This window comes from Aythya ferina, assembly GCF_964211825.1.
Source record: "Aythya ferina genome assembly, chromosome: 2".
In the NCBI taxonomy this organism is placed as follows: domain Eukaryota; kingdom Metazoa; phylum Chordata; class Aves; order Anseriformes; family Anatidae; genus Aythya; species Aythya ferina.
The window spans coordinates 31,225,306-31,248,343 of record NC_140297.1 but is presented as its reverse complement, the minus strand read 5'-3'; the positions used below and the strand labels follow the sequence as shown (position 1 = coordinate 31,248,343).

At 36.7% G+C, this 23,038-nt stretch overlaps 1 protein-coding gene across 6 annotated transcripts in view; it reads left to right on the top strand.

Annotated features, from left to right (window-relative positions):
• The window catches only part of CRPPA (CDP-L-ribitol pyrophosphorylase A), a 125,847-nt gene extending 104,072 nt beyond the window's left edge, over positions 1 to 21,775 (top strand). For 5 of the 6 annotated variants that reach the window (XM_084510968.1, XM_084510972.1, XM_084510969.1 and 2 more), the window contains one exon: positions 21,342 to 21,775. In XM_084510968.1, the coding sequence (XP_084367094.1) occupies positions 21,342 to 21,446 (105 nt within the window). In that variant the 3' untranslated portion in view covers positions 21,447 to 21,775. Of the gene's footprint in view, positions 1 to 8,662; positions 8,832 to 21,341 lie in introns of all 6 variants that reach the window. The other variant, XR_014690101.1, reaches the window with a different exon arrangement.
• Positions 21,776 to 23,038: the final 1,263 nt, after the last annotated feature.

The following is a 23,038-nucleotide window of genomic DNA, read 5'->3' as shown; positions in this document are numbered from 1 at the left end:
GAACTGAACACAGTGCTCCAGATGTGGCCTCTCTGGTGCTGAGCAGCAGGGATGATTCATGATCCTTGACCTGATGGAGATGCTCTACCCAATGTAGCCCATGTAGCTCCTTCTTTGCTGTGAGGACATATTGACTCCTGTTCAACTTGCAAGGTCCTTCTCTGCAAATCTGCTTTCAAACCAGCCTGCAGCTTGTGCTGTTTTATGTGGTTGTCCCTCCCTAGGGGCAGGACTTTGCAATTCCCCCGGTGAACTTGATGAGATTCCTCTCAGCCCTATTGTCTACCTTGTCCTGCTGCCTCTAAATGGCAGCACTGACAAGCAAGCCCCCCTGTGTGCTAAGTTAATCATAGGAATGGCTAGGATAGAGAGTTATTTTCAAAAGGTGCTTTTAAAATAAATTTGACAATCAAAGCTATAGAGTGAAAACCCAGAAGAAACTCTTTGGTATGGTGAAAGAGAGAAGTGCAGGTTTTCATCCCATCATTTGAGCATATTAGAGAAAATTGAAGACATCATAGGTCTTTAAGAAAGTATTACTTACTTGTAACACTTTTGCCCTAAGTAAAAGTAAGTAAGTAAAGACAGTAAGTGAAAGTAAATTGAAAACACACCTGCAAGACAAGAAGCATGTGTAGGGAGATACAAGAAAGATAGACTTCTTTATGTGAGAAGCGATTATAATTGTCAGAAGTAAAATCAAAAAAACCATTTTTTAGATATCATTTATAACAATTTAAATCTATCAAGGTATATTGTAATTTTCTCTGCCTGGGAGATAACCAATACAGAATTGCATACAGTTTTTTAATGCAACAATGTTTTTGATATGCATTGTCTTTAGTGACTATTCAAGTAATTTCAGGTTAGGTGCTGTTTTTATGAAAAATAAAAGTCCATAGGACTTGGTTTAGCGTTTTGCTGCTTATATATCAAATCAAGTTATGTTCTTCTTCAGAACAGATTTTTTAAAACCCTTCTCTCCCACAGAAGAATTTTTCTCAGATAAATGAGCTTCTGCAACAAATAGAAAATGTTTTATGGAGTATGAAAAACAAACAAACAAACATTCCTTTCTATATTATGATCACTTCATTTGTGCATCCAACTATAATAGACAGCCAAGTTGTAGGCTTCGATCTGAAGGGAGTGAAGGAGAAACAGACTTCTTGATTTAGTTATCCATTGTTTTACATGTAGTGTTTGGTAGAGTAAGCCAGACAACTTAGAGAAAATGTATAAAGATTTAGCAAGTTTTAGGCCTAGATATTCTGAGTTTTAGCAGTTTGGTGCCTAAACAGAGTATCTGAGGAGCATGGTGTCAAAAGTGTGCATCACTTGTGGGTGTCTTTAGATTTTGAAAGTTATGCTTCTGGACTGGAGCACTGTTTTCTTGTCCATCATTGACTGAAAGTCATCAAGCCCTTCTACAAATCTACGTCCAAATCTCATATGTTTTTGAAACTTGCCATCTGATTTAAGAGTGAATTTTAGTATCTACTTCATGAGCTGTTCTCTCATTGTCTGGTTTTGCAGTTCTTAATTTCCTGTGGATTGTGTCAATCTGGTTGTCTATATTTAATCCATAACAGGATGTGCATTTCTCTGTATACAGCTTGTTGTGATAGAAAAACTGAGGATGCATTTCATCTTTCATAATACGATTAGATAGAAATTAGCCTTTATTTAAAAGTACTTAATTCAATTAGCCATCAAAAAAGCCATCTGTGTTAGAACAGAGACAAATAAACTTCAGAAAAGGAATTGCTGGAAGCTGAAGAAATGAGCAACTGGATACTAACAGAACACGGTTGACAGCCAGAAGGCTTGTTTGCTGATTGCTCTGTTTTCCTCTCATACCTTACCATTTATTCAGATATAAGGTTGGTTACTTGCCAAACCCTCATTGCAAATGGTTGAAACTCAGCCACAGAGACAAAATGTCAAAAATATACCAGCCAATAGCATTTTATGCTCTGCTCTGTCTTACATGATTGAGCCAGGACATGAAAAGAGAATCAAAATCACCCATTAATTTCTGCTCAAATTGGGATTTTCTTAGAAGCTGGGAATTACCTGAAATCTCATTTTTGCAATCTATTTGCTTCTTCCTAACTTAGTAGCAAAGAGAGGACAAATCCTTGTCCTCCCTGACTACTCCTTTGCCGTTCCTGTTCCAAAGGAATTGTTGCCAGCTGGCACAGATTGGAAATGCACAATTGTAAACTAGAATGAAGCAAAAATGAAATGTTAATGAATTTTATTGGTTCTTAGGTGTCTTTTCTTTTTCTTTCTCTTGCAATGAGTCTTTGTGACATTGCTTATCTGACATGCCAGATGCCAGTGAGCTCTATGTAAATGGTAAGAATTTGTGTTCTTTATGGAAGTGAAGCAACTTATGTGCTGCAGGGGAAGTGGAATTAAAGGTATGCTACCACTTCCTTGAAATTCCACTTTGTCTTAATAATGGGAGAAAAGCATTTAAATGCTAATAAAATCCTGAGGCATTGTTCAGAAAACATTCAAACCTAAAAGCAGTAAGGCTTTTATAGTTTAGAGAACCAGATTGTTATAAGGCAAGCAAAAATGGCAAAAAACTTTTAGTTATTTATATCTGCAAATATCCATATTTTCCATGTCTAGTGCCAGTCACTCTTAAACATTATTAAGCTGTTAACTCCTTAAGTAGTTTCAGGAATATTAGCTCAAGTTTTATTAATTCAATTTATTAATTTTATTAATTCAATACTTTGATGAATTAGGTGTTTCACTTACGCAACTAGAATAGTCTATGCAGCTAGTAGAGTTTTTTGGAAAATGAGACAAAACTAAACAAAAAACATTAAAAATAAGAGCAAACTAAAAAATGATTGTTTCAGAGAATGAAAAGAAATTAATGTGACACAGCCTTTGTAAAATCATCTAATATGTAGACGGAATTTTTGTATACTAAAAAACAGACTAATTCAGAAATCCACTAAAGTAGTATTTTTTTTTCAGCTTTGTAAAAAAGTGTTGTCTTCAGGTTCATCTGGCTCTTCATGCTTTGCCTGTACCTGAATAAGTAAAGCATGCAAAATTAGTATTATAACAATCTCTTGCTATTTCTTTATTTTGATATTGTTATTTTAAACAAAGGTTTTGTAGCATTGTAACACTTTCATCACACTAGACTCTGGGGATCCCTTATAGTATGCAGAAAGATATTTAAAAATATATATTTTATATATTTATATATTTATATTATTTATATATTTATATATTTAAAATCATTTTCCTGAATATGTCAAATCAAATTATTCCATAGGATTTGTTACGGATAATCTCTGAGTTTGTATCAATTTACTGTGGTAGTCCTTTATCAGTAAAAGTGCAGTTGTATACCTTCTCCCCCCAAATACTATCACAAAGGTATGTTTTTGGACATGGGAAAAAATATTAGCAAGAAAATCCATATGAAATAGTTTTGGTCCTGTATTCAAAAGTTGATGTTATTCTTACTATGAATAAATTAATCTATTAACCTATTTAAGTATGAACACATACACATGGTTGGATATATTATCCTTATCAGTAAATTCTGCTGCCATTCAATACATGTACCCCAGGAAGCTGTAGTTCATTGCTACTTTCAACTCCTTTCAGGTTAAATAAAATATGAAAGAGTACCTCTGACTGGGGTACAGGCCAGATTTCTCACTTTTTACGTTGCCTTTGGAATCCGATTCCTACTTTTATTTATGTAATTGGATTATACAGTTCAACCGTTTAAACTGCACAGTACAGTCCTACCTTCTGTTTTTCATTCATTACTTTTAATGTGATGTCTCAAGCCACAGTTGCAAAGCAGAATTTTTAAAAGAAAGTTAAGCTTTGAGAGACCAGTAGACAATTAGCACCAGTAGTGAACAAAATGTATTTTCAGTAAACATCATTCATGCTGATGTCTCCCATTTGATGAACTAACATTCAAAGATGCATAAGCAATTCTTATAGTAGGAACAAAGGTGTGCATTTTACATGTTTTATCAAGACCAGTTCAAAATATTTTTGAAGTACAGATACTGATCAATAACGCTCTCTATAAAGATAAAGCCAATAATAGATTTAGATTCCTAGCTTAAGTACAGTATGGACATGTTTGTGACAAATGAGGAACTCATATCAGAAGTATTTATACATTTCCAAGATAGCTGATGTTTATGGTATACTGTCAGAGTCTTGCAATGCATTTGCCAGAAGCCATCCTCAGTTATTGCACCTGAAGTACATGACTACAACCCTCATTTGTGTGACTTTACAGAGTATATATCTACCTACAGTAAGGTTGATTGACTTAAAATTTTTGCTGAATTTTGGATGTGTGTCTCTACATAGGGTGGGAATCACAGCCATAACTTTTTTCACCACTGTTTTGGTGACTTCTGATGCTGTTTATGTTTATACATTTCTTGCAAAAGAAGGAACTGTTTCCAAAATAAATTTTAGAATATTTCACAAGTAACAAACCTTAACTACAATTGCAACATACATAGCAGTTTGTACTGCTATGTATGCTATTTGTACGACCCAGTAAAGTCTTACTCAGATACAAGGATTCACACACTAGCTTTGTAATGAATCCGTGTGAATATACTTCTTGAATTTTGACTGTTTGGTCAGGAATTAGCACTGTTTTGTAATTTTGAACTTTTTGAAATGTTGTTTTCAGATTGTAAATTAACGAGTCAGGTATTATTAGTGTATGATCTCTAAACAGTGGGTGCTGGCAGAACCTCACAATCATGCAGTACTTTTGCATTGCAACATTTATGACAATCTGTTCTAGTTTTTATCTGAACAATATTTTTGTTTGTCTCATAGGTTAAGAAATTGAAAGCAAACTGATAGCAATTGCCATTATAAATAGCTTTAGGGTTCCTGATAAAATTAGTGTTCTGGAGCTAGTGTGCAATGAGATCATTCACAAAGAAATAATGTAGCCTTTTTTTCTTTTATTTCTAAATTTATTTTCAATTTTATATCAGTAATATAATCCAGGCATTTTAGTCCAAAACAGTACTTCTTGTGTGGTAAAACTCAATAGGTATTTAGTCTCATGCCTACTAGAGGCAAATTATAATTGTCTTGAAATACAATGCCTGTCATAACCTATTAAAGTTTATGTATTATCTATTGTGTAAATACAGTATTGGCTCCTTTAAATACATACTAAAGTCACACTAGAAAGTAACATCACTGTGGTCAACACTAGGACTTAGAAAATTGTATGGTCTGTGGCAGCTTTCTCAGAAAATTATCAGTTAAGCACATTGAAGGATTTCTTCTATTGACTGATTTGGCTTTATAGCTCCTGGTGTTTGCTGATTGCAGAATGTGAATTACACAATCATTCTGGTTGCCACATACATTTCCTCAATAAGGAAATAGGTGAAGAAGCAAAGATTCTTATACAGAGCTTTTTACACAGAGTGAGTCTAGAAATGTTTTTGGAAGGAAGGTTTTGGCCTAATTACATTTTATATTATGCTCTGCATTTTAAAATATTTTGTTTCCAATAACTGGATCAAATTTTAGAGAGAAAAACCTCCCTGATTAATCATTTTAAATGCTACTACAAAATCATTAATATTGCTCCTAATTGATATTTGTGTTACATTAATGGAAACCAGTCTTTTAACCATCTTATGTAACTGCATTTGTTCTTTTAAGTTTGGTTGAACAAATTAATTCTAGTGTATGTTCATAAGGCTATTAGATCGAGCATGAACAAAGATGCAAAACTTAAAATTGACACTTGAAATTTGCATCCTACTAACAGAAACCAATAAATTGTATTGAAAATATTTGGAAAAAAAGAAAAAGAAATCAAATGTGCTAGTGTCATTCAGAATAATACTCTTGGTATGTTGTGTAAGCATTACCATGAAAGATTTCACTTCTGGCTTTAGACCTAATGATTCTTCATAAAAAAATAAAAACATGTATCTTCATAAAAAAAAACATGTATTTTGAAAAGACAGGTTTTGAATTCTTCGGAAAAAATGAACTAGTCCTTTGTATTGTCCAGTATATTGGTAAGGAGAGCAAAGGCTTGAAAATTATTTCAAAACATTAAGGAGATTGGAAAACAGAAAGATTTTTTTCTAATACACGTTTCCATTGTAGTTTATGTAAAAATACATGGTGCAGCATCAAGATTATAAGAAAAGGAAAATAACTGAGGCGTGCCGACAAGAATATTTTTTCTGATGAAGATTAGGGTAAAAAAAATCAGGAAATCCTTCCTGCTAGTGTCAGATTTGGTTAAAGGAAAGGATATGTGGAAACCGGTGGGAATTAATCAAAAAGCAGGAACAGAGAATGAGGATTTTTAAGTCCCATCATTGCACTGGAGTTAGTCCATAGACAGTCCAAGTAAAAGAGAGCTTGTGTTTTGTTAATGGACCTTGAAGCAACTTGTAGTTCTGTTAGATTTGTTTGACTGAAACCCCATTTGAGCCTGTGAAAGGGTACTTAGTAGCAAAAGTTAACGCAGAAGTTCCTAAAGGGTAAACTTCAAGAAAATAATAGAAAGTTAATCTCCATAGTTAATGTGAAGGAGACATTGTGACTGGGGACATGAGGAGTGTTAAGAGATGAGGCTGTGGCACAAACATACTGCTGCAGACATAGCTGTGTGTACTGAATAGACAGCAGATTTATGGAACTAGAGCATACAGGATAAAAGCTGAGGCCGAGAGTAGGCACAAGGGAATAGTTTGTTGAAGACAAAAGAGATGTTGAGTCAAGAGAGGAATTAGTGGAAATGGAGTTTGAGATTGCTTCTTTTGTCCAGAGGAAACTTTTAAATCATGGCCATAAAAAGCCAAACCACACATTCATCTAATCAATACAGGCTGAGGAGATGAACAATGTGAAATCATTGCCCATGTAAAAAGATACATGCAGTTAAAAATGCAGCTGTGAAATTGGAAGTGAATACTGAAGCTGGGAGGAAAAAAAAAGTGTGTAAAAGAGAAAAAGTAGAAGTTGTGCTTTCTAAATGAAGCACCAGGAGACTTGTTCTTAGCTAACACCTAACTTATTTGAGCAGCTAAATGAGTTTTATATCTGGACAAGGCTTAAACAGAGCTCCATTCCTTTTCTTTTTAACCAAACAAAGTTCTAGCATTGCAATTCTACAGCCTACAAGAGCTGAGCTCACACAGTGTTTGTTGAGGATCATGTTATGGAGGGTATCTGTGATGTCCAGTGTTCTCACCACTTCACAACTCTACCACTTCATAAGGGTTATTTCCTCTGTAGATATGAATATCAAGAGAATCCAACAAATATCCAGGATCTATAATTATTAACTTCTGTCAGAACTACTACCAGGGTGAAAACTAGTGTTCTGCTTACTTTCATTTTTGATGGTTATATTTAGAAAATAATCCAACAAATTTGTTAAGCCCTCTAAACTATTCCTGTGACTGTTTTAAATGTTATTACCAGTTGACATTTTAAAAATGCTTTAGAGATCCTGCAAGTGAATTATACAGATATTTTCTTAGTGTCCAGCATGGTGATTCTTGCATCACTTCCAGATATTGGCAATAGTTGTATCTAGCTGAATATTTATCTGCTAAGGAAAGCTGAAAAATATTAACACCACCACATGCAAGCAGTCTACAAGACACTGATTTTGCCTCTTTTCCCTTTCTGTCTTGAAGAATGGATTTATTTATTTATTTATTTTTATGAGAATGCCTAATACCCATTGCCATGGAGATAACACTGATCACTTTTTCTCAACCCTTTGATTTCAGTTAGCTTTGCATGATCCAAATTATAAAGTGTGGAGTAAGTGATGCGGTGAACTCTTACACATTGTGTTTAGTCATGACCTTAGAGACTTTAATAAATAGTCTGTTAATCAAATATCTATTATGACAGAATATAAGGGAGAACTGAACTTATCTTTGCAGTCAGTCACAGACATACCTGAAGTTGCAAGTATACACAGGATGGTTTCGGGATGTTTTGAAAGGAAGCTTTGGTAACCATTTATTTGAAAGTCTTAAAAGTGGTGGAACATAGACTTCTGTTATGCAACTCAAGATACAACATACCTGAGTGCTAATCTCATAAAAAGAGATGTGTTCATAGCTAACAGAATATTTCATCTGTTTTATTTCTAATAAAACATCTTATTTACGGAGTACGATTAATCCATCTGCCAAAGCAAAACTGGTTGTGTTCCTTTATTTCTTTCAGCAAGAGATACTGAAATGAGGGACTAGTTTTAAAATAGCCTTTTTTTTTTTTTTTTTTCCTAAAGCACAGAAACAAGTTTTTGATATTTCACAAGAGTTTTATCACTTGGATATATTTTCATTTTGAGTGCCTTTGTTTCTATATAGACAGGCTATTGTGTTACATGGATTGTGCTGTTATTAACTGGCAGACAGAAAGAAGCCTGTCTTGGCAAACCCTGATTTTTATATAAGACAACATCTGTGAGATCTGTCTTTGTGGTGTAGCTGAACTCTTGTAGCTTAAAAGAAAATAAGAATCTAAAAGTAAGCACATCTGTCTCCTTAAAACTGGGAGGTATATACATTTCCTAGTGAGCCCTAAGGAATGGCACTAACTGCTTTGTCTGTTTGTTTTGTTTTAGCTACAAGGCAAGTTATGAGCCCTCTTCTGCCTTCCCGTTGCTGGGCTTATACTCAAAAGAAGGTTTCTTCTGGAAATTTGGTATTCACCCCTCCAGCTATGTGACCATTTCATGCAGCACCATTTAATCAGACTCCTCCATGCTGTTCAAGCTGTGGAGGCATGGTCAGGTAGGGGCCCAGACTCAGAACAGCCATTGTGTCTTGGGCTGTCTATGGGCTACAAAAAGCACCTGAGAAAAGTGAGAAAGTGTACGTGATTAGTCCATGTTGGCATTTTGTGCTGTTACAGTCAGACTGCGAGCAAGTTAGCTGGCTTGAGGACACCAGTTTTATCTTTAAGTGTTGCGCTATGCCCATAAACCTTGCCCATCCTTTGTTACCATTCATTATTCCACGACGAGGCACTGGGCCCACATCCTGGGCTCTCCATTCCTCCAGCATGCAGGAGCACTTTTGCCACAGTGTTTTTCCAGTGTGCTTTTATAATTCTTCTCTGACCCATCTGTTGAATTCAACAGTGGTTGTTTGCTGCTGCTTCCTGATCACATTGCCTCTGCTCACACCAGACTTCAAGTACCATCTTTAGGATTAATTTTTCAAAATTTATGTGCTTTCTACATTGCTTAACTGAAAATTTTGACACAGGCAAATGCTCTATTTTGTCTGGCTTTAGGCCATGAATTAAGGAGAACAGACAAAGAACTAGAGAATGGAAGAATGGAGAGTTTGGAACAGGTAACATATTTTAGAAATTATTGTTATTTCCAGATAAGGATTCGGTTCATATCCCTAGAATGTAGTACCTCAGCAGTAGCCCAGAAGAGAAGTCAGAGATGGGACATAAACTGCATCTAATGGTCACCTAAATGTTGTCATAGAAGTAGAATTTGAGTAATGAAATATATAGGAAGGATATTCAATGTTACGTGCTAACATAATTCAAGAATGTTTTCAAATTTCAAGTGTGTAACTTAAAGATAAGTATTTAAGTTTTATTCTGTAGTCAGACTCTCACAAAATGATGAGGTGATGCAACTAAAGAGACATTTGCAAGCAACTTGCTATATTCAATGAAGAACATCAGATTAGGGAAATCTGCTATCAAATCCTTAACAATGAGCTGCTGGACAGCCACTCCTTCTCACCGTGTCTCACTATCCAAAACACTGACATTTAAGTTACTTTAAAGCTTCTTTTGAAGGTTTCAGAGATCAGTTTGAAAGCAATTACATATTAGATCATGCATAGCAAAATGTAGAGTTTGAAGTTGAATTTCAGTCTCCGTAGTTGCAAAGCGACTGGGCTGGTAATACTGTAGTTACTTTGGTTTGTATTTCTGTAACCAAGAAATGGAATGTGGCCTTTACCCCACTGCACTGATGTTATCATCCGAAAAGTTTGGAAGCCACAAGACTGGGATGTGAACAATAGAACAGCACATGTGTACACATAGTTTGTCCCTCAGAATTTCTTGGTTTTTATTTATTTCTTTCCCCAAAGGAGAAGTTTTAATTTTGTTTTTTAACAGACTATAGAGTTTTTCTTCTGAACCATCTCAAATAAATTATTTGTAATCAAGAGGAATGTTTCCAATCAATTAGTTACTGCATCCGTGTGCATGTATTTCAGATTATTCACAGTCTGTAGGAGTTGTATAATGAAGATTTTAAGGACTGAACAGAACACTTATATTGAAATGGATGCAAACATGCCTCTGCTTTTTTTGGAGGGCCGGATATCTATTATGCATAATTTTCTGCATGAAGTTAGCACCTAGAGGAGGGAAGAAAAGTGTGCCTTACACTGAGATAATGTAAAAAAAATGCTCACATTTCCTCTGCACTGGTTTTCAGCATTCCCGGGTAGATTCAAATGCATTGCTCCTTCTTACTGAAGACCTTCCTGTTTTGTTACAGTCACAGTAATTCAGTCTCCCAGTTTTTCTTTATATCACTATAAACCACAGTCATGAATTGTATATCAAAATTATGTCACAAATTATGCAAAATCTCTCCAACATATATGTATGCAGAATTCTATAATCTGTGGTAGCTAAGGCATTTCATGCATTGTTCCGCGTATTAGCAACTTAGAGGTTTGCAAACTACTGTGTTCGTTTTTCTTCTTGAAACATGTAACAACTAATCTATGTTTTCAATATTATATGGAACAGAAAGGAAAAACCTATAATTTTGAAATATATATTGTTAAGTTTAATATAAGATATGTACTTTTTGCTCTTACTGAAAATTTCTTTGAAGAAGCATTCTATTGCCTTCTCTCTCCCCATTAGGTGGTTTTTGTCAGATCAGAAGTAAGAAGGATAAATTGTGCTCTAACAGTAAAGAGACACATTTGGATATGTGATTCTTACCTACTTATAATTTTATGATTACACTGATGACCTCAGATCTCACTGAGTAGAAATGTGCTACCAGGTCTTTGAAGATTTTTTTTACTTGCAGTGTATGACACAATTTTCCTATCAGATAGAGCCTCTGGCAATGATAGTAATCTCTCCTGATCTTTAGCAATGGCACATCTTTTTATATTTTGAAGATTGAGATAGTTGGGTACTTAATTTGAGGGAACTGCTACACAGTGTTCGTATGAAACTTACAAGTTTAGGAAGGATTTACAGGTTTTAGGAAGGTTTTGACCTTCCTAAAAGGAGGTCAAAGACAAGAAGCAGTTGTCTCTGACCTTCGTTCCTATACAAGTGTGACTTGTCTGAAATCAGAATTCATCTGGATGTCACTGTAATATTGTAAGGTACTTTTTATTACTGTATTGATATCTGTTTCTTTTCTCTTAGTGGCAGTATAAATGTTGAGGAAAAGGTAAAGGATGATGATTGTGAAACTGAATCATCCATGAGAAAATGTCTGATGGATAGTGTGGTAGCCTGGAACATTTTCATAGTTTAACTCAAGTAAAATTATATCTTTTTGTGCATTCAAAAATACATAGGAAAGGAAGATCTTTCCACTGAATTGCATTAAGTAAGTTGGAAGAAAGGGAAAAATATTTTAATGTGGACTACTGAATGAACAAACTAGAAGCATTGCTCAACTTATTGGAAAAACTCTCTGAGGAATTCTGTGTGACCCTCGCTTTCACCTCTGCTGTTTCTTCATTTCCACTTTCTCCTAGCTTGTTCCCTGATCACTTCTCTTGGTCTTCTCTACAGTGTTTTTGCCTTCCTACATACTGCTGGCTTCCTGTAATTTACCTAGGGCTAGTCATCAAGTGGCACTGAGCTTCAAGGTGCTATATTTTTCAGCTTATAAGTAGTAGGAGAAAAATGGCTTAAAGTCTGCTATATGGATTTTGCTCTGCTACTACTCCCCTGTGTGAAATGCATTCATACATGATCCAGAGTTACTCCATTCTTGGTTGGTGCCTGGTGCACTACAACAGTCTGCAAGTGATTTGCATGACTGGGTGTTATGTTTTGCAGGAGGCCAGCACTGCTTTACCCGTTTTCCTTTATGCGTGTGTGTGGTGGGTCTGCTGTGTATTCCTGGCTGCTTGCAAAACTGATCACCACAGTCCATCAAAGTATTTATAGACTCTTGCAGTGCAATAGGCAGCAGAAGATCCACCATGCATACACACAGAGGGAAACACTATTATGTGCTGCTGCTGTGTGGAGGAAGACTTAAATCCCACTCCCACATTAATTTGTCAGTGCCATTGGATTGATCCAGAGTTTACTGAAACCAGAGGAAAGACTTGGCCACGGCTTCAGTCGACTTCAGCCTAATCTCAGTTTTTTAGCAGTTTTCAGTGGTGATTCTCAGAGAAAGCTGGCGTTCTGTGCCTCAGGAGCATTTCATTTTTCCTATGTTAATAGTAAGAAGCGATTATTCCATCCTGCTAAAAACTCTTATGGTGTGTTTTACAAGGTTACCAGAGTGCTATCTCATAGGACCTGTTAGGTAGAACAGCAACATTCATTAACATTAATACATTTCATATTATAGTCTTATTTGGTATCATACCGTATTAAGAGACCACCTCTAAGAAACCTCAAACACGTAATATACTTCCAAGTTTGCAGACTACCACATCTTCTAGATGGCTTATTTCTAGACCAGTCACATGCAGGTGGCAGAATTGGCTGCTAGCTCAAGCAATAGGTGGCTTTCTTGAACAAGTTAGAGGGAAGATGGTTGACAGATGCTTGTGCTGTCACTGCTGGCATACTCACCATTTTCAAGAGCTTAGATCAGACAGTGGTAAGCACTGAATTAAAACTTTTGCATAAGCTGCAATGACTGAATATTCTGAAAGTGCTCTTTATGACAACTTTTTCAGAGATTTTTTTTTGGCCCAGATTTTTTTATTGATTATTTAGCATGATCATGCTAACATTTTTTCTTACGGGAAAAAAAAAAAAAAGCCCTTGGAGACAACAAGAAAAAGGAAATACAATGCCTAGGTCTGCAAATGACAGATGCATTGGCTGTGTCTGCTCCATAGACTGCCCATCTCCTTTACATCAAAAGAATAAAAAAACAGCCAGGCTTTGGACCAAAGGTTAGCAGTCAGCTCTCACTTGCTCCCTAGGCACCTGGGGCGGCCTCTAGGCTGGAATATTGTCATCCCTCTCTTGTGATACACTCTGTCCATGTAGATTGGGTCTCTCTCCACAGGAATTTAATCTTGATCCCCAAACTGTGGGGCATAGGGCAGCGGACTATTAATCACCTCACACAAAGAAGGGAACTGAACCCTGGTAACCTACATGTTGCAGAACATAAAAACTTGAGCTGTTTCAAAACTTCCAATTTAGGAGAATACTGTCCATTCTATTCATACTAGAGAAAGCAACAAATCCTATTTGTTTTGTTTTGTTTGTTTGTGTTGTGGTTTTTGCCTGTTTCTTTGTTTTAAACAAAAGAATGACATTTACCTTCAGTTTTAAATCTGAATCTTTGGTTAAAAAATATATGCAATGGCATTGGGGACGTAATCTTTACAGACTCCAGAAAATGTAAAATACTCATCTATTCTCAGTGTATCTATACTGTCATTTTATGCATTGATGGCTTTAAATTTTCTTGTGATAAAATATAAAGATCCTGCACTTTGGCTACAACAACCCAATGCAGTGCTACAGTCTTGGGGCAGAGTGGCTGGAAAGTTGTGCAGAGGAAAAGAATCTAGGGGTGCTGATTGATGCTTGGCTGAACATGAGCCAGCAGTGTGCCCAGGTGGACAAGAAGGCCAACAGCATCCTGGCTTGTATCAAGAATAGTGTGGCCAGCAGGACCAGGGAGGTGATCGTCCCCCTGTACTCTACTCTGGTGAGGCCACACCTCAAGTACTGTGTTCAGCTTTGGGCCCCTCAGTACAAGAAGAACATCAAGGTGAAGGGCCTGGAACACAAGTCCTGTGAGGAGCAGCTGAGGGAACTGGGGTTGTTCAGCCTGGAGAAGAGAAGGCTCAGGGGAGACCTTATTGCTCTCTACAACTGCCTGAAAGGGAAAGTGTGGAGAGCTGGGTGTTGGCCTCTTCTCACAGGTAACTAGTTATAGGACTAGAGGGAATGGCCTCAAGGTGCACCAAGGGAGATTCAGGTTGGAAATTAGGAAACATTTCTTCTCAGAAAGAGCAGTCAGGCATTGGGATGGGTTGCCCAGGGAGGTGGTGGAGTCACTGTCCCTGGGGTGTTCAAGGAAAGGTTGGACCTGGTGCTTTGGGACATGGTTTAGTGGGTAATAGTGGTGGTAGGGTGAAGGTTGGACCAGATGATCTTGGAGGTCTTTTCCAACTTTAACAATTCTATGATTATATGATATGAGTCATGATTGATGAACAGTGCAGGAGAGAGTGAGAGATTCAGTACAGTCTCCCATACTTATGCACAATTTCCCTGCATTTGGGTAGACTGTAGTATGGATATACAGCTGTTTAACTGCAGGAACTAACTCAGATATATCAGAGTTTATACTAATAGGTGCATAATTAACGAGGCTCCATTAACACAGCCATGACTTGTTTTTTCCAGTGCTACTCACATCTCTTCTTAATTTTCCATTTACATCCAGAGCATCTAAATCTCTAAATTATTTTTGTTCCTATCCACTGATGAGGAATTGATTGCATTTTCTTAGTTCAGAAAAGAAGCAAGGCTGTGTATACAAAGGTTGAGTTGTGAACCTGCTGCAGTGATACTGAACCCAGCTACCTATCTGAACTCAAATGCTACCTTATTCATGTATTTCTTGAAAGGAAAGCTAAAAATATTCAGAGAAATATCTTTCTTATCTTTTAGAATGATCTGCATAGCTGTCTTCTTATTGAGGTAAATTGTTGCATTGATATTATGTATGAGATATGACTTATCAATAGATCCTTTGGCACATGGATTAAAAATCTGATGTGAAAACATTCTAAGAAGAAAGGAGATTAATTTGTAGTGTTACACAAATGGAAATTGCTTTAATATGTAGATGCATGCCACTACATATCTTGAGTGGAAAAAAATGCTCCTTCATGAATCTATGGTAAGGTTTGAATAAACACCAAACCATTTTATATTGTTGATTTCTAATAGTTAAAGACCATTAATCTTCCCAGATCATATTTTAGATGAATGAATGAAGAAATTTTCAAATGTTGAGGTTTTTGAGGAGAGATTCTCTACTCAGTTTCTCTGCATGTAAAACACAGTCAGCCTGTGGCATGAGGTGAGTTTTGGACACACCTGGTTTAGCCTTAGCATAACTTGCAGCATCCAGTGGAGTTTTAAATTAATAGCAGCTTCTCTTGTCCTGCCAATGCAGTGTTTTGCAATGTGCTTGCCAGAACACAGACTCTTGCAGCCATTTTCTCTTCCACTCATACCCTGTGGCATGCCTGGTGTACACACAGGCTCACCCTGCAAAAGAGAGAAGTGGGCATGCTTCATCAAGCCATCCTCCTGCTGGTTCCCAGCTTTTTCCATGGGATGGCAGGAATCTGAGATACAGCACGAGTGCTATCTTGCAGTGTGGTTCATCTCCATGTCTTTCACTTTGTCATGCTGAAGTGGTTTAGAGGGAAAGGTTTCCATAGAGCAATTGATTTTTTATTTTTTATTTTTTTTTAACCGACTGTGTTTTTGTGGTAGCTATGTGGTGTCTGTGCTGCGTTCTGGGGGGTATATTTGTTTGTAGGTCTATGTATTTTTCATGTGTTTGAGTAGAGAGAGAAAGGCACAACTGTCACTTCACAGTGATGCTCAGGCTACATCTGTAATGGCAAGTAAAACAGGCCAGGGATGGTTCTCGCGTCCTAAGGCTAAAAGACACAGCATGTCTCATGTCCATATGGCTAAGTTCTCTTTTTCCCAAAAGAGGGTGGCCTCATTCAGACTGTCTCCTGGGAGCAGTCCCTGGCCTGTGCTGTCCCCTGAACCATGCCCAGCCATTGTCTGGGAACATGTTAGCTCGCAGGAGCCAAAACTATGCCAGGGAGCCAGCATACAATAGAGCAGCAAGGGTGAGGGCACGCCAGTGCACCAGCACATGCCCTGGCCTCTCGCCTTTCCTGGTAAAAAGGCAGCTGTATGGACGTTCCCTAGGTTTACCGCTGTCTTTAAATCATGTTTTCAGGTTTTCTATCTGATTGGGGCTAGCATCACAGTCCTATTCATGAGTAAAAACAGAATGCAAATAATGGAACATGGCTGTCTTATGCTTTTGGAGTGATGCAGTAAAAGGCAATGGTAATACCTACAGAGGTCTTTTTTGAGAAAGGGGAGTATGTGTTTTTTCAGCTATACTTAGATTGAACTAGTACATATGTAAATTGAAATGCGTGTATCTGAAGTTCCAGCTGGAAAAAAAAATCCTAAACAGATTGAAGCAAGGAAATGAATCGTTAGGGGAATGTCAATAAATATTCAGATACCCTCACAGTTTCTTAAATAAATGCACATTTGTGAAATATCACATTGCATGTTCCAAACACAACTTTAACTCTGTCCCTGTATGCATTTCCAGTCTTATTCTGCAGACCAGAAAACCCCTACAGTCAGTAACTCTACATCAAATAAATTCTGAATATGAGTTATAACTATCATACAATATGGTTATGTTGGAATATTTTTACTATTTAATAACAGACAAAGTGGATATTTTATTTTGGAATCAAAGTGCTGTTATGTGGATTTATGGTTTATAAGGTTGGCAGTGTTTCTGAGTACTTTCTTTTCCAAAGTACATAAATATAAAGTGGTAAAAGTTTTGTTTTTAGCTTATAAATGTAGTTAATCATCTGTTCAAACAATAAAAAAATTCTATTTATTAATAGCCAAGAAATGTTAGGGGGTTTTGGTTTTTCTTTTTTACAAGAGACTCATTTAAGTCAACTGGATGAAATGAATAGAGAGTGAATATCACAATGGTTTAGGGGGGATAATAGCACATCAGTTGATCATGTGGAACCTCAGCCATTAAAGTCATTAAAATTGTTTCTGCCTCTGAGTCTGATTTAAAGGTCATGATCTTTTTTAAAAGATTTCGTTGATGAGTGAAAGAACTATTCGTGTTTGATCCATCCAATGCATGCACGGATATGTATTCACTGACTAGTGCACTGAAGTATGTTCTCTTCTTGGAATTCGCTGAGCTGAGCAGTGGGTGGGCAATGATGTGGGAGCGCTCTTGTGGGCTACATGAGGATTTGTATTGCTCGTTCTTTTCTGACATCCTGCTTTTTATCGTGGTTACAATATATCTGAACATGTCAGACAATTAGACATGTGAAGACCTGGTTCTGCTAGATTATTTGACTTCCTGCAACTAATAATGAGGTTTTTGAAAGATTTAGTACTATGCCATTGAATATAAAAGAGGTTTGGAGGCCTGTATGTGCAATGGAGTTAGGTGTGGTAGATTAAATTTGTCCTGGCATCCTTATTGAAGCCTCCCTGTAGGCACTATCAGCTGTAACCAGTACTGTTGCCAGAAATAACATTGCAGTGTCAGAAACATAGGTGTTTTAAGGGTATAGCCAGGAGACTTGTTCACTTATTTGTTTAACCGTAAATTAATAAAGATCCACAAGATTCATTTTCTTTCCTGGGTTGTTGTTTAATTCTGTCATCTAAACTCTTTATATTCTTCATAAACACTGTTGGCTTCCAAATTGCCTATATAGGAAAAAGTGGAGCATCATTGTGTATATTGAAAATACCTGCTTAAATGTGCAGTAATGGCCTAAAAATGAAATAGTTTCTTCACAGGATTCAGAAGAAGGGAAAGAATACTGAAGATAAAACTTAACCATTGCATCAGTCAACATTTTCCCTATACTTTAAGCAAAGCCTTCTCTTTCAGTTACTAAGATTTCTTTTTCTGTTTGCTTATTGGTGATAGTAAGCACTAGAAATACTTGTCAAAAGATAAATTGTAGTGCACAGGCCATGACAACTAGAAGCTACAGTAGTGGTTCCTAGGATGAGAGCATGTTTTGATTCTCAGAAGGATACAGGATATACAATGATTTAGGAATTCCTGGAAGAGTCCACCTCTGTGTGCTATTTACTACCTCTTTCCAGTAATGCTGTGACTGTGGGAATAAAGCAAGTTCAAGTCAGCACACGCTTAACCTTTGGATGACTGATTTCTTCTTCACGCCAAGACCTGGGACCAGGAGGCCCCAGTGCCGGACTGTGCTCAGCATGCGGGTGACCCTGGGGTCGGGCTAGGACAGTGCTGCTGGGAAGGGGCGACAGCACAGATCTAAAAGGAGTGACCCTATGACAAATGCTCGCACTTTTGAGAGCTGCAGTATATTCTTCATTATAAAATTTAACCATATAATTGCAAAAAAAAAATTAAAAAAAAAAAAATATATATTTCCTTTCCTGTTTTATTTGTTATCTTAAATAGGATAAAGTATATTTGCTTAAAGAACATAGCTCTGGCTATTTCTAAAGACAGACTTCCAAGGACAAATCCTGTACAGGAACCAATCCTGTATGACAGTTCATTGTTCCTGCCGTGGTATAGACTGATTTTAAGAAAGACAAGAATTAGTAAGTTTTCTAAATATTGATAATAATAGTAGTTATAATCAAAGTATTAAAAATGGGATAATGGTAAAAGCTGTAAATGCATTTTTATTTCTGCCTGTTCCTTAAAAAAATAAAAAATAAAAAATAAAAAATAAAAAATCAGGTAGGTTTGTAGACCACTTCTTCACGCATGTTTCTGTACACATTACTGTGCCACATTGCCTGGGTTGCTAATACTATTCATATTTTTTTACGTCTTTCCTTCAGAACATGGAAATTAGCACTAAAGCCTTAGTTTTAGGCTTAGGTTTATAAAAAGCTTTTTTCAGTTTACAGGAATCTTATAGTGTCACTTTGAATCCCTCCTGTGAAAGCTAAATTTCTTTCTATTGCTTCCTTTTATGTTCAAAAACTTAAATAATTTATTACTGCAAAGGAATGTGTACTGAATCCAGTAACCAACAGAGGATGTGGAAAGATTTATTGGGAGAAACATTAAGAGCATTCCTGGCCAGGTGCATTTTTTTCTTTTTTTTTGAAATGGGAAAAAAAAATACACACCTCCAGCCAACTTCAGATATGGCTGGAAGCCTATTTGGAATTCCTAATGTCTGTAGTTGTGAAGTGCTTCTCAAGACAAACTGAACAAAAAGTGATGAGGGGTGCAAAGAGGCTGGCGCTGCTGGAGATCAAGAAATGTGCTGCTAGATCTTGACAGTGATTGCAGTGTTCGCTGTCTGAATGGGTGCATGCACATAGCTTCCATTCTCCTTGTATGTTATACAGTGATTTAGAGCCACGAGAAATGAGGATGTGAAACCCCTACCAAATCTGAGTAGTGGGTTTGGAGTTCCTCTTTGCACCTTCAGTCCATGACAAAAGATGGGTGGACAGGACCTCAGAGTACACTTCTGCACTCCTTGCTGAACTGAATTCCCCTGGATTGCATAGCTTGATGGAGAGCATCGCTCAGTACATAGCAGACACTATTTTAGACCAGTAGTAAATAATTTTACTGGATGTTAAACAGATTTATGAGGAGTGTAATCTTTTGTAAGGGAATTTTACAAACTGAGCCAGCTTACTTATTTGATGGTTTTTAGGATAAAAATCTAGTCAAATGCAAATATCATTTTTCTAGCAATGATAAAAGAATCAGGTATAAACTATTTCTCATTCTACCTATTTACCTCTCTGGCTTTTTTATCGTCTTTTACACAAAGCACATAGCTAATAAGAATATGATAACATATGATTCTACAAAATGTGGGGTGTTCCAGAGATATCTTTCCTCTATGCATTTTTCCTTCAGCCCCAGATTCTAAGTCTGCAGCTCCCCTTTGTATTAGCTGATTAGGCATGTCCCTACAGCCTTATTCCTTAAAAACAAACAAACAAACAAAAAACCCCACAGTTATTAACATTATTATTATTATTTTGTTTAAGCCATTTCCTCTTTCTCCATTAATCCAAGTTTCTTAAAGATGTCATCTACAAGTTCTTCCTTAATACAGCATCTTAGAAAATTAGTGGTGAAAAGATATGAAGTCAAACTGTTCCATCTTCCACCCTAGGCAGAAAACTGTACCTGCTCTACATGTATCCATGGTGTTTTACAAGACCCTAATGATGAAGTTTCTTAATTTGTCCAGAAACCTGTTACTTTGTATTACTTTCCTAACTAATTTTTTATATGGCAGTTTAAGTCCCTTAAGCCTATTGCTTCCAATCTTATCCATTACAGATATGGAGAACAGCCCTTGCTTTCTCTTTGTGGTTCACCTTTTGTATTTGAAACTTCTAGATTCTCCCAAGAGTTTCATAGACCTTTCTTTTTATCTGTTGCTTCACATAAATTGTTCCCTCGTATTTCTCTCTCCAGGGATATGTCTACACCTGACTGCACCTATTGGTATTTTCCCAGTGAGCAAATGAAAAGGATGCTGAAGCCAACCTTTTGTAGTTAATGCAATTAAGAGAACTTGGCAATTTGACAAAGGGCTTTTTCAAACGTGAGCTGGAGAGCTCAGTTAGAAGCATGTTATCAAAGTTTCATTTTAGTGTTTCTACCTGTGTTGGTCTCTGTAGTCACCTATCAAAACCAGGGCACTTTTAAAGTTATGTGACACAGTTCAGCCTAAGCTCCTGAAGTCCCAGTGCTTAAACACCTTTGAGTTTGTGAGCTTAAATAGCTTGTAGAATAGTGATGGGATTCAGTACGTACTGAAGATATGGGTCTTTAAGTATGCTACTAAATTCAGTCCTGCATTCATCTTCTATGTTTTAAAGCCCCAAATTTTGACTACCTCTTAGATTTTAAAAATCAGTTAGGAAGGAAGTGATAGAATCAGGCTTCCATTTTGCTTATCTCTGGGTAGATCACATTAATTCCAGCAACTATAATACATTGCCTTTTAAAAAAATATTTTCACTTTTTAGGTCATTGTGGAGATTGGAAAACTGATACTGCTACAAAATTCTGCTTCCTTAGAAAAAGTTTTTTATTTTTTTTCTCCTAATGTGAATAAATGTTTAGATTTTTTTTTTCAACACTCATATGGTAATTTTGTATACTTGAAAATCGATGTTAAATATTTTTTTTTCCATTTTTTTAATGTGTTGCTTTCCCTGTTTTTATTATTATTATTATTTATTTTTTTTTGCAGGACCATTTCTCACTTCAGGAGACAGTAAATTCTGCTGCGGCTCTGACCATGGCATTAATAAAGGACAGAAACCCTGAGCTGATTGGCCAGCTGTTGGTAGCATAAGACCATAAATCATTTGTAGCTTTTGGAAGTGTTTTTTTTTCATCATGCCTTCACCAAAGGTCTTGAATCATTTTACCCTTTGATGAAAACTCTGGATTTATGATGTTTGCTATTAAGATCTTTTAACAACATATTTTGATACTTTAAATACAAATCTGATATTACGTATAAAGTGCACAATTCATTCTGAAATACACTTGTTTGTGAAGTACGATCATTTAAAAAAGTGCACAGAGGATACCAAAATGTTCGGTCTTCACGCAGAATTGTCTTTAACCCATGCATGTATGTTGTACTCTAGGACTGCATTAAATTAATTAATCCTAAAACACAGCTCTCATTCTTTATATGAAATTATTTTAATATTGCTGCTATACATATTAATGAGTGTGGAGTTTATTATGTTGTATAGCCTTACTGATGTCAGTAGAAATGCACATTGCAAGCAGTGTTTGTCAGGTCAAGTCCCTGTCCTCCATGGAGTGAAGGGTAACAAAACAAAGGATGTGCATGGGGGCATCAAAGTGCTATAGCCCAGTTTTCCAGATAAGGAATGCTTTGGCTGTAGCACTCCTTAGTGCTAATACTACTTCCAGTACCCATGTGCAATCATTCAGAAGTAGCTCCAATTGCTTCACTGAGTACTGTATTACACAAACTCTGTATGTGTGTATGCATGTGCATGCATGTGCATATGCATGCTAAAAAGAAAAGGGATAAGACTGAAAAAATGTTATGCAATTCAGTTTGTAGGTAATGGAGAAATAGGAGGAATCTGTTAGCTTGTCTACAAGATTATAATTTTAATCTCTTGCTGTTTACTACACTTATGTATTAAATTGTCGTAAAGAGTATTGAGTGTCATGGGTTCAAATGTAGGCTACATTGATATTCAAGTGTGGAAATTTGGGACAGAAGGGTAAAATGGTGAATGGCTATTGCGTTAACTATCTCCAGGCATCATAACCACTGAAAGCAGTGCGAGAAAAGGACAGTCCCTGAAAGCACTTGTCCCTCTCTATACATCAGGCTCAGGAGGAATTACAGCATTCCTTCAGCTTGTGAAGGCCCTGGGTTAATGTCTTCCGTATCTCCAGTGACTGGAACAGGGTCTTAATGAATTAGCCCCACCAGGTGTCCAGTGAGCCTCCCCTTCTGTTTGTCCTGAGTTTCTCAAGTTTTCCTCTGAAACCAAAAGTATCAGCTACTTCACTACTGCTGTGCTTTCCTGAAGACTGCAGCTCATATCTGGACATGGGGGACTTGTAGAGAATTCACAAAATTCTCATAGATCCCAGATGTGGAAAGTAATTTAGCCAGGGAAATTTAGCCTGGTCTTAGCCAGTACAATGAAATAGGCAGGTCAAGTAAAGTGCAGAATGTCAGTCTAGGCTGATCCATTCAGGATGGATCCTTCTCCATGCTAGATAAACCTTTGAAAACCCATCTTGAATAAGGCTTCTGATTTTGACTCAGAAATTTGTCTCTCCGTAATCTACCAATGGGTGTGGGAAGTTCTTTCCTGCAGCTCAGTTCTTCAAACAGGCAGAGGGAGAAAAGCTCTGACTGTTGTGGTTCAACAACAGAGGGTG